At 35.7% G+C, this 10,956-nt stretch overlaps 3 protein-coding genes across 5 annotated transcripts; 2 read left to right on the forward strand and 1 right to left on the reverse strand.

The window, feature by feature from the left end:
- Positions 8 to 2,531, reverse strand: LOC107624217 (cytochrome b-c1 complex subunit 6). The gene is made up of 4 exons (XM_016326699.2): positions 2,340 to 2,531; positions 1,508 to 1,592; positions 447 to 536; positions 8 to 353 (listed from the first exon to the last, which is right to left on the reverse strand). Coding segments are annotated over exons 1-4 (210 nt in total). The 5' UTR covers positions 2,342 to 2,531; the 3' UTR covers positions 8 to 320.
- LOC107622580 (actin-7) lies at positions 3,189 to 5,994 on the forward strand. 2 transcript variants are annotated; one of them, XM_016324524.2, is made up of 5 exons: positions 3,189 to 3,384; positions 3,817 to 3,886; positions 3,980 to 4,373; positions 4,713 to 5,326; positions 5,449 to 5,994. In XM_016324524.2, exons 2-5 carry the CDS (start codon positions 3,827 to 3,829, stop codon positions 5,512 to 5,514), a joined length of 1,134 nt encoding a protein of 377 aa, XP_016180010.1. In that variant the 5' UTR covers positions 3,189 to 3,384; positions 3,817 to 3,826; the 3' UTR covers positions 5,515 to 5,994. The 2 variants fall into 2 exon arrangements, with proteins under 2 accessions (XP_016180010.1, XP_020969464.1); XM_021113805.1 differs by having other exon boundaries at positions 3,211 to 3,380.
- LOC107621889 (fructose-1,6-bisphosphatase, cytosolic-like) lies at positions 6,326 to 10,905 on the forward strand. 2 transcript variants are annotated; one of them, XR_002355924.1, is made up of 13 exons: positions 6,326 to 7,016; positions 7,097 to 7,144; positions 7,306 to 7,380; positions 7,469 to 7,530; positions 7,618 to 7,684; positions 7,768 to 7,881; positions 7,955 to 8,041; positions 8,307 to 8,377; positions 8,589 to 8,654; positions 8,726 to 8,812; positions 9,050 to 9,125; positions 9,332 to 10,266; positions 10,609 to 10,905. XR_002355924.1 is itself a non-coding variant. In XM_016323867.2 (12 exons), exons 1-12 carry the CDS (start codon positions 6,858 to 6,860, stop codon positions 9,446 to 9,448), a joined length of 1,029 nt encoding a protein of 342 aa, XP_016179353.1. In that variant the 5' UTR covers positions 6,326 to 6,857; the 3' UTR covers positions 9,449 to 10,267. The 2 variants fall into 2 exon arrangements, 1 of the variants encoding a protein (XP_016179353.1); XM_016323867.2 differs by lacking the exon at positions 10,609 to 10,905 and having other exon boundaries at positions 9,332 to 10,267.

Below are 10,956 nucleotides of genomic sequence, written 5' to 3' on the forward strand. Positions count from 1 at the left end.
TCACCTACCTCTGATTTTGCATTATTCAGCTGCAACACTTGAACCAGAAAAATTTAAAAGAACCACACTTCAAATCACAGTTTACAACTTGCTAAAAATGTCAGATCGGTTTCAGAATACATCCTGAGTCATGATTTGGCAAAGTTCTTATTATTGATCATTATCAAAGGTCAACAACAAGAAGAGCTCAAAATTTCGCAGTATCCACGTAACCATACATGCCATATAGTTTGGTCACAAAATCAATTGTGTGAGATCAGTTGTGTAGGAATGACAATAGAACATAATGCAATGACGATATACCATAGATTTATCCCCCATTACTTCAGTTTGGAGAATAGCTTTTGTGCAACCTACATTGCAGGATAACAAAGTTGTCAGAGAACAAATAACCAAGCAAACCAAATGACGGAACCGTTATTTACTAACTAAATAGTAATACTTACACATTTGTCTATACAAGACCAATAATCAAAATATTGTCCAGTGCAGTGTTTGTTCCCGGTTTCATCACCTTGGATCCTTTTGACACATGCCTGTAGTAATTTCAAGCATTACTTTTCTGTCCCAAGCAAGAAATTCTCTTGAACTTCGTAGAAACAGAAGATATAAGGCAAAAAGAAAACTGCCAACATTGATTCTCCATTCCAAAATATATTGTTCTATTAAACAAACAAGTCAAAATCTGAGGTGCCTACAAATAATGAGTTAGGTGCTTCTCTAAACTAGAAAGAGAATGGATTTTAGAGGAAGGCTCCACTGTGCAATCCTTTTAACAACATCAGCAACAACATAAAATCTTTACTATAAAGCTGTGGTGCCTACATATACATTGAGGCCTTGCTTCTGAAATAATTTGGGCACAGCAGATGTATAGGAAAAGGGTTTTATTTTCTAGAGTATGGTAAGGGCATAACTATCATGTTATAGCTATGCATATTAACAAATTTTTATAATTGTCTAGCATATTCATTATCTCTACAAGAATCAGTTGAAGTTCAGATTGTAATACGATATGCTCTCAGCTAAAGACAACACAAAACTCCTGTAATCTTATCATTGATACATTACATTCTTGATTTCTTGTCTTTTGTTGGTACTCCCTGTCAACCTTCTTTTCGTACCTGCTGACCACTCTTCGAAACTCAAATTGTGTTCTCTTCATTAAATTAAAAAAAAAAAAAGAAAAGAAAAAAGAAAAAGAGAAATGACTGAATGTCCCAAACCAACCTCCTATTCTAAATAGAGAAGATATTGGAGTATGTTTTAGGACTCAATCATATAATTTTTTTTTAAAATGTGGTCAACATAACAAGTGCGAAGAAGAAAATTAACAAATAATCAGTGACTGACATTGTAAAGTCCCCAATTACAGCATTTGAGTACAAGAATACATTTGAGGTCCTAGTATACTAGCAACAAAATAATCTTGCAATTGTATTAATCACTTCAACTAAGAATAAAGTGCATAATACAATCTGGCTCATTATTCTACACGAAAGTGCACCTGATATTCAAGCAATGCTTTTACACATTTTGGTTTGCAAGACTCTTCAAGATATTTCTTCTGATCAACAGGTTCCTCATCAGCCCTGAATCCAGAATAAAATCCAAATCGAAACAAATAGGAGAGGAATGCAATACAATTATAAAAGTGCAGAAAAATGAAAATGACATAACAAAACGAGCAGGAATAGTTAAACCAACAATTCAACCATTTTTCAAGCAGGCACACCAATCCTGTAGTATAACAATTATTGATGTATCAAAATACATTGCACTAGCAACTGTTTACATAAAGCTTATGCAACAAAGTGAATAGAAGAACACATTGAAAAGCAAATCATTAGCCATCATCTTGCCGCAGATGAACAATGTATACTATCATGGCATCAGATACCAGGATTCAGCTAACAAAGTAATACCGATCCATTTCTAGCTCCTCAAGGGTTATCCCCAAAAATTCTGGAAGACAGCAGAATCCCGTCATGAATTCATATCATGCAAGCAGAAGCTAACTTTAGCAGACGCAATAAACCAATTACAGTGAAAATTAAACTTTTGCATGAAAGTCAAACACACTCCAAAACTTCAACTTCCAGTCTCAACCATTTCTGCAGCAATCAGGCGCATGCTAAAAAATCTCATTTCAGAGTTCATCATCGCAATACCATTCGTACGTAATTAATACTAAAGGAACACTACTAAAGCGGCAGCAGAAATTGAAAACCCTAGATTGATAAACAGTGAGACATGAAGTGCTTAAATTGAAATGATAGATAAATAACAGATAGAGAAGATGAGAAATGGAAGAGAAAGAGTAAAGCTTAGGAGCATACATTGCAGCTGGAGAAGAGTGCGGAAAGGTGTTGTTGCAGCTTCAGATGGTGGTTGTGGCGGTAGGCACTACTATCAATAAGCAAACTGCGTTGGGTTCTATAGAAAGCAGAGAGCAGAGCATGTATTTTAGATCCGTCTCCGATTTGTCAAAACCGGATCCGAATATGGATTCGGATTTGGATTCGGTCCGGGTTCATTTGCATAAAACCGTGTCACTAGAACTGTCCAGAAGATTGTATATTAACTATTAAGATATTCTATTTGGACTTGGATTAATAATTAGGAAATATTCATAAATAAGTGTATTTCATGGCAGTGTAATTGTTAGGAGTATTATATTGTGAGTTAATATAATCCCATGTAGTTCAATGTATAATAGTCTATATATTATTTTAGAAATGGATCTAAAATATGTTGAAATCATATAAATTTTCATTCATTTTCCTAAAAAACTAAAAAGATTGAATATTCTAAATATATTGATTAATAATTTTTTTTAGTTTAACAGATTATATTATAATATATATACAAACATAGAATATTTTTTAATTTATAGTTGAATTTACAATATGATTAAGGCGTTAATTGTCTTTTATTGACAAATACACCAAAATTTTGAATAAGTCGATGGGAGCATCGAATATGGAATATATGATTAATGAATTGAAAGAGGAGGTGGAGGTGATATGGTACAGCAAGACTTTGCAGAATTGGTCGGCACGAGCCGGGTCCAAAAGGCCATCAGAGCCGCCCATAATGACGTGGCATGGGACCCACAACACCAATCAGTCTTTGATCTGCTAGAATGGACGGCTGATTGCTTCAGTGGATTCCAATTCAGCGCAGGCACTCGGTTTCCACAGAAAAAGTCACCCCAGCTGTAGTAGAGTCCGCTTTTCTTCCCCGACCAGTCCACTTTATCACCGAATATAAAGCTGCTGCTTCTTCTTCTCTCTCTACAGCCAATTTCACCTGCTGCTGTTGTTGCTGCTGCTCACACCACAAAAACCAATTTCTCTGCAACTTTTGTTTCCTTTCAAGTAGGTGTGTTTCGATCTTTGATCTTTCTTTCTTTTTTTTTTTTAATATTTTTTCTTTCTCAATTTTTTTGGTGAATTTTTTTAGCTTACGAGGTCTTGCTTTGTCTTTTTTGGTCGAGAATTTTCTGATCTTGTTGATCTGGTTCTACTTTGTGGCTCTTTGTTTTCTGCGTGAGTAGATTTCCACTTTTATTTGATTTTGTGGTTAGGTGACTCTGATGCACCGAATTTTAAAATTCGCTTTTCTATCCTGCGATTTTGAAGTTGATGAACTTGGAAATGATAATAATTTGCGTGTCTTTTTTATTCTGCGAGCTATGTGGTTATGTTCTGCTATGCATGTAATATAGGATTGGAATTTGTAAGATCGTACATAGAAATTGATTGATGAATTATGCATAACTGAGAAGTAGTGGAATCCCTTGCTGTTGTACAGGTTTTGAAAGATGGCTGATGGTGAGGATATTCAACCTCTTGTTGTTGACAATGGAACTGGAATGGTCAAGGTTGATTAGTTTCTCTATGATCACGTATTCTTATGCTTTGCAGGATTTTGGCATTCTGCTCATGATAATGTATATTTTAATTCATGTTTGCAGGCTGGTTTTGCTGGTGATGATGCTCCTAGGGCTGTCTTCCCCAGCATTATTGGGCGACCTCGTCACACGGGTGTGATGGTTGGAATGGGTCAGAAGGATGCTTATGTGGGTGATGAAGCCCAGTCAAAAAGGGGTATCCTCACCTTGAAGTACCCTATTGAGCATGGAATTGTCAGTAACTGGGATGATATGGAAAAGATTTGGCATCACACGTTTTACAATGAGCTTCGCGTTGCCCCTGAAGAACACCCTGTGCTTCTTACTGAGGCACCACTCAATCCCAAGGCCAACAGAGAGAAGATGACCCAAATTATGTTTGAAACTTTCAATGTGCCTGCCATGTATGTTGCAATTCAGGCTGTCCTGTCTTTGTATGCCAGTGGACGTACTACAGGTTTGTTTCAATAGTTGCTTTTTGGTTTTTGGTATTTTTTTTTCTTTAAATTTTTTATTTTACATGGCTAAATGGTGTACGCTTGCTAAATTAAGATTTAACGAATATGAAGCTGGTCTCAAGGTTAAATTTGTAACCTAAGCTGTAAATATTGGGAAGTGGAAAGCTGGTTGATGTTCAACATAAGTTGGTTGAGTGAGTTCTATGCACCAAGAACAACTTCATTAATACATGCATCAGACATTTATCTATTTTGTGACTTGTGTTTGTTCATTATGATTAGCTTCAAATTTTATTCTACTGCTGATATTCTTATTGAAGTATTGGTTATGTAAATAGGTATTGTGCTTGATTCCGGTGATGGTGTGAGCCACACAGTGCCCATATATGAAGGGTATGCACTTCCCCATGCAATTCTTCGGTTGGACCTTGCAGGTCGTGATTTAACAGAGTACTTGGTGAAAATCCTTACTGAGAGAGGATACTCCTTCAATACCTCTGCTGAGAAGGAAATTGTCCGTGATGTGAAGGAGAAATTAGCATATGTTGCCCTTGATTTTGACCAAGAAATGGAAACTACTAAGACTAGTTCAGCAGTGGAGAAGAGCTATGAATTGCCTGATGGACAGGTCATTACAATAGGTGCTGAGCGATTCCGATGCCCTGAAGTACTCTTCCAGCCTTCTCTAATTGGTATGGAAGCTCCAGGAATTCATGAAACTACATACAACTCCATCATGAAATGTGATGTTGATATCAGGAAGGATCTTTATGGAAATATCGTGCTCAGTGGTGGGTCCACTATGTTCCCTGGAATTGCTGATCGGATGAGCAAAGAAATTAGTGCACTTGCTCCAAGCAGCATGAAGATCAAGGTAGTTGCACCCCCTGAGAGGAAGTACAGTGTTTGGATCGGTGGTTCTATCTTGGCATCACTTAGCACCTTTCAGCAGGTTTGTACAGTTGCTTTTCCCCACTGTTCTTTTCTTGTATGTTTGGTGGTATCTCGTAATTAGTATAACGGACCAGTTTATGGAAGTCACTGAATTCCCTTTTTCTGTTCTGCTGTATACAGATGTGGATTTCAAAGGGTGAATATGATGAATCTGGACCTGCTATCGTTCATCGGAAGTGCTTCTAATCGGGTCAAGTTGAGAAGGATCAAGGATGATGATCAAGTTCTTAATGCACCGTGTCTTGTGCCATATTGGAGTCAAGTTTGGTTGACTTATTTGATTCTTGAGATTTTTAATAGAGCTGTATCTAGTTTAATGGATGAATTGGTTTTTAAGTTGAGTATGTTTTTTATTAGGTCCTTGGAAGCTGGACTATTCTATGCAGGTGGAAGATTGTATTGGATTTTAGTAGGTTGTTTGGTTTGATTTTCCTTTAATTCATTTTTCATGTCTTGGCCATCAATTTGGGTGCCTAGACCTTGGAGAATGATAAGTTTTTAGGATCTTTCCCTCTCAAACTCAAACAGGGATTTTGGAGTCAGCTTTTGTTTATATTTATTTTTATGCTCAAGTGGGTTTTATGTTTGCAGAGCACTCTGTTTAGACAGAATATGCGTTGTTGCCTTTCTCTATTGTATGATATATGATATGATATTATTTGATTATTCTGCTTTATACCACTTGGTTAATCTATATGCATGCCCCCATGAATTGAGGTAAGCCAGTTAGCGCAGATGTACAAGAACTGAAGTTAAAGAAAAACGAAAATTAATGTTGCTTTTTGTTTCACCATTGGATGGGCAATTTCATTTTAGTTTTGATTAGATTATTCTAATCCTCCGAAAATGGATTATTTGAGTAATTCAGGTTTGACAGCAGAAGGGATTATAAGACTAGCTTACAAGGGATGTCTCTAATATGTGAATTTGCTTTCATTTCTTAACGGGGTTTCAATCTCGTGTGTATATATATATATAATTGTAAATAACTACTATAATGGACACCAAAAAGAAAAAAACTACAATTGTATTCTTTTCGGATATAAATAGATTCCAACGATTTCTTTTCCAGCAATTCATTCCAATCCTGTTTGTTTGTTTGTTTCCTTTCTAATTTTTCATTTTTTTTAACGCTAGTTCCCAAAGATAGGGAGGGAATAAAAACCTGTTTTAAAAAAAAGAAGAAGAAGAAACTTATATTTTCTGAAAAAGAAGAAAGATTTAAAATAATAGTTCTTAAAAGATGATGTGTCAAATATAAGATAAGGTGTGCATGTTTGAACAATTAATAGACTACATATTAATTGAGATAAGAGTAGAATAAAATCAATCAAAACTGATTTGAATTAGTTTTTATATTGAGTTTATTTTCCCCATATTGACTGTTTCCATATAAAATTTGAGTATGAAATGAAAGAGTGGCAAAGAGGTCGGGATCCAAAGATTTCGCATTCTCCCCTGTTACTTGGGAAACACATATTACAAATATAAATTGGTTGTTTGTGGTTGTTACCATAACGGCAACCGGAATGGATCACGAAGGGGAAGCTAAGAGGACTGATTTGATGACTATCACTCGGTTTGTTCTGAATGAGCAGTCAAAGTATCCAGAATCACGCGGCGATTTCACCATCCTCCTCAATCACATTGTTCTTGGCTGCAAGTACGTTTGCTCTGCTGTTAACAAGGTACTCTCATCTTCCATCAACCTTTTCTTTATTCATTCATTCTTTCTCATTTTCATAACTCTCTTTGCACTGCCTCGCAGGCTGGACTCGCCAAACTTCTAGGACTTGCTGGAGAAACCAACGTTCAGGTCTGTTCACTTTGTCAAATTGATCGATAAGTAGAAAAATATATTAAGAGTGTTATAATTCTCAAATTTTAGTTGCATTATTCTGTTCCGTTACCTAATGCATCTCACGATTCTCAGCTATCATGTTCACTGTATTAATATTTCTAAGATACATTGTTTAGGGTGAGGAGCAAAAGAAATTGGACGTGCTTTCTAATGAGGTGTTTGTTAACGCCTTAATCAGCAGCGGGCGCACTGTGAGTCTCTCTAGATCTGTAACTGTCAAATGCTCTAAGCCTAATCTACCTATTACATAGAAATTACTGCAATTTGTTTTCTTTTCAGTGCCTTCTTGTTTCAGAAGAGCTTGAAGAGGCTGTTTTTGTGAAGCCAAAACAGCGTGGAAAGTGAGTTCCGGAGCTTTAGAAATACCTAATACTCACTCTAAACTACATTGACTATTCCAAGTAACAATTTCCCTTTCCATTTTGCAGATACATTGTTGTATTTGATCCTTTGGATGGATCCTCAAATATTGAATGCGGTGTTTCTATTGGAACTGTATGAAATTGTCATCTCAAATATAATTGCTGCATTGGAAATAATCACTGAAATTACAATGATACCTGCCATTTTCCCTATAGATCTTTGGCATTTATGCAGCGAAGGACAAAGATAAAATTACACTTGATGATGTCTTGCAACCTGGGAACAGAATGTTAGCAGCTGGTTACTGCATGTATGGTAGCTCTTGCATGGTAAAACAAAACACCAATCTGATGAATTGTTCGTTTAATATAACTTTGTATTGAGAAAACTCTCGGATCGCAGTTCGTGATTAGCACAGGACATGGTGTAAATGGTTTCACACTTGATCCTTCTCTTGGAGAGTTCATATTAACTCACCCAAACATCAAGGTTGGTACATGCATAGTGGATTCAAATTGGTAGATTAAGAGTTGTTACATGTACACCTTCCAAATTTATATTATCAATATTATGTCACTGGAAGTTTTGTTATTTGATTTAATCCTAAACCATGCTACTTTTGTCCTTTATCCTTGCTCTGAGGCCTGAGCTGATACTGCTCATAAATCTTTTGTTGTGCAGCATGTGAATGCTAGAACATAGAATATAAGAGGGAGCTTTCTGCTTTCTTTAACAACTATTTGTTACTTGACAGATACCGAAGAAAGGGAATATTTATTCAGTGAATGAAGGAAATGCCAAAAACTGGGAGAAACCAATCACTGAGTAAGTTTAAACATTTGTCCCAAAAGATATAGGTGCTAAGAAAAATATAACAAAAACATCCCCGAAATGAGATCTTTTCTTTAAAATCTGGTGATTTTATATCATGTGAGTGACCCCATCTAGTGGGATAAGGATTTGTTGTTATTTGTTCTTTAATTCCAAAACTCATAAATGACAAAGTTCTTGTTTCTCAACCCTATATCTCTTCCAGGTATGTGGATAATTGCAAGTTTCCTCAAGATGGTTCTTCACCAAAGTCCCTTAGATACGTTGGAAGGTATTTGATGTTATCCATCTTTCAAATATCTTAAATTATTGTGTGCTAACAGAAATGAGTATATAATGCAGTATGGTTGCTGATATCCATAGAACATTGCTTTATGGTGGTATCTTCATGTACCCTGCTGATAAGAAAAGTCCAGATGGAAAGCTAAGGTGTGATGTGCTTTGTGTTCTAGACTCTCTTCACTTTTAACCATATAATATGATTTAAGCATCATGCTTTGTATTTTCAACTCTTAGTTATAACTTCTAACCGTATAACATGATTTAGCATCTAGGACTAGGATTTCCAACTCTGTATTTCAATTTCACACCATTGGCATTGCTCATTTTATATCCTAAATAGATATATACTTGTGGCTTAGTTATGGAAACTTCTTGTGAAATTAGGCTTCTCTACGAAGTGTTTCCAATGTCATATTTGATGGAGCAAGCTGGAGGTCAAGCTTTTACTGGAAAAGGAAGGGTATGTATTCTTTGATTTGCTACATTTGTTAGCGTATATTAATATATACAAATTACATAATTTCATTGCATGCATCTCTGCTTCTTGAATTTGACATAAGCTAAGGACAAAAGTTTAATTGAATGTTATATTATATATCAAATCTGGTATCACATCATAGGAAGTTTAGTGAATTAAAATGAGTTCTCTTCTGTCTCGTATTGTAGGCACTTGACTTGGTTCCAAAGAAAATACATGAACGATCACCTGTAATCCTTGGAAGTTACGATGACGTGGAGCACGTGAAAGCTTTTTATGCTGCATCCAAAGCAAATGGTGCATGAATATTGAATATCAATTGGTCCTTGCATTATTAGCAGTTAAGTGGGTGGCACATCTTTCTTTCAATTGTTTCCTTCTTGTCAGGAATTTGTTTTAGTGAGTTCCTTAATTCATAAGATCCATAGTATTAGGCAGAACAAGGTTTTTAATCACACAAGCTCGTTTTTCTAGTTCTAGTACTAATAAGTGTAACAGGGTCTTTATGTATATTTGGCAATTCACACGAAATTCTTGTAGTACCTCCTTAAAATATACCATGTACATGATAGAAGCACCACTTCAAAAATAAAACTAAAAGAAGTAAAAAGCATACACATGCATGCACGTATATTGATTCAAACTATATAATAAAAAGGAAATTAATGTACCTAATTTTTTTTCAAATTTATTGTAATGAAAGCAAATTAATTAAGGAGGGGATATGATGATTGACCATAGCCCAGCCTGTGATTGCCAATCACACAGCCTGTGTTTGACCATACAGATTATATAGCATTTGCTAATTATGGTTAAGGTATATAATTAATCTAAGTTATTAGGCTCATTATAAAAACCATGTTAGGATGAAGTAGAAACTACTCATTCATTTGCATCCAAAGGGGGGAACACATCAAGAAGGAAACCAAAAGCTCCTTGATTCGTTCTCCCACAATTTTCTGCATTGAACATGGGCAACTGCGCTAGCGCTCCCAAGACCAACGAGGGTAATGATGCCCCATTGCCAGTGCCAGTGCCCGAGCCTGTCATCGACCAGGAGCAGGCCGCCACTGCTGTCTCCGCCGCCTCCGATGACAACGCTCTAGGCACCATATTCATTGAGGTATATACTAATACATAATTGTTGCATTCGGATCATACATTACTTTATCAAGTTTTTAATAGCAAAATAATCCGAAATTTTGTGTCAATTGCCATGGTGGTTATTGTAGAAATTTTTTGAATGAATAAAATGGGAAGAATGAACATTTTTATTAAATTTATAGAAAATAAATGTATTACACATAAAAGAAACAATCTTTACTCTTTATTAAAAGGTACAATATACTGTAATATTACTTTTATTTTAAGCATACTCATTGCTTGCCCCTTATATATATAGTTTCATATACTACTTTAAAAGTTGTTCTACTTCATTGTCATGTACGTATATTATGATGGGCAGAAGGAAGAAAAGGAGGCAAAGGTGGAAGAAGACAAGAAAAGCGAGGAGGTGGTGGCAGCTGATGAGGAGAAGAAAGAGGAGGAAAAGCCTAAAGCCACCGTAGAAGAGGCACCAAAACTTGAAGCTTAAAAGTTGAAGAAACTCCTCCATCACAAATATAATGCATACATGCAACGCTGTCGTCATTCGAATCAAATGTTTAATTTTAATCATTTTTCCGTTATTTTGTGCTTAAAGATATAATTCATTAACATTAATTTCTTTAATGGAAAATTGATTCTTACTTGAGTTGACTACTCTCTCTCTCTCGTTCTCTCTCTCTCTTTCGTAATCAGCATTAATGTACCT

Source organism: Arachis ipaensis, chromosome B10 (assembly GCF_000816755.2).
Source record: "Arachis ipaensis cultivar K30076 chromosome B10, Araip1.1, whole genome shotgun sequence".
NCBI classification, from domain to species: Eukaryota; Viridiplantae; Streptophyta; class Magnoliopsida; order Fabales; family Fabaceae; genus Arachis; species Arachis ipaensis.

Coding starts and splice junctions, on each gene's coding strand:
- LOC107622580 (XM_016324524.2), top strand. CDS start 3,827: ATGGCTGATGGTGAGGATATTCAACCTCTTGTTGTTGACAATGGAACT. Junction 3,887..3,979: donor ATGGAACTGGAATGGTCAAG/GTTGATTAGTTT, acceptor TCATGTTTGCAG/GCTGGTTTTGCTGGTGATGA. Junction 4,374..4,712: donor TGCCAGTGGACGTACTACAG/GTTTGTTTCAAT, acceptor TTATGTAAATAG/GTATTGTGCTTGATTCCGGT.
- LOC107624217 (XM_016326699.2), bottom strand. Junction 537..1,507: donor AAGCATTGCTTGAATATCAG/GTGCACTTTCGT, acceptor AAATTACTACAG/GCATGTGTCAAAAGGATCCA. Junction 354..446: donor GGTCTTGTATAGACAAATGT/GTAAGTATTACT, acceptor CCTGCAATGTAG/GTTGCACAAAAGCTATTCTC.
- LOC107621889 (XM_016323867.2), top strand. CDS start 6,858: ATGGATCACGAAGGGGAAGCTAAGAGGACTGATTTGATGACTATCACT. Junction 7,381..7,468: donor TAATCAGCAGCGGGCGCACT/GTGAGTCTCTCT, acceptor TTTTCTTTTCAG/TGCCTTCTTGTTTCAGAAGA. Junction 8,813..9,049: donor AGTCCAGATGGAAAGCTAAG/GTGTGATGTGCT, acceptor TTGTGAAATTAG/GCTTCTCTACGAAGTGTTTC.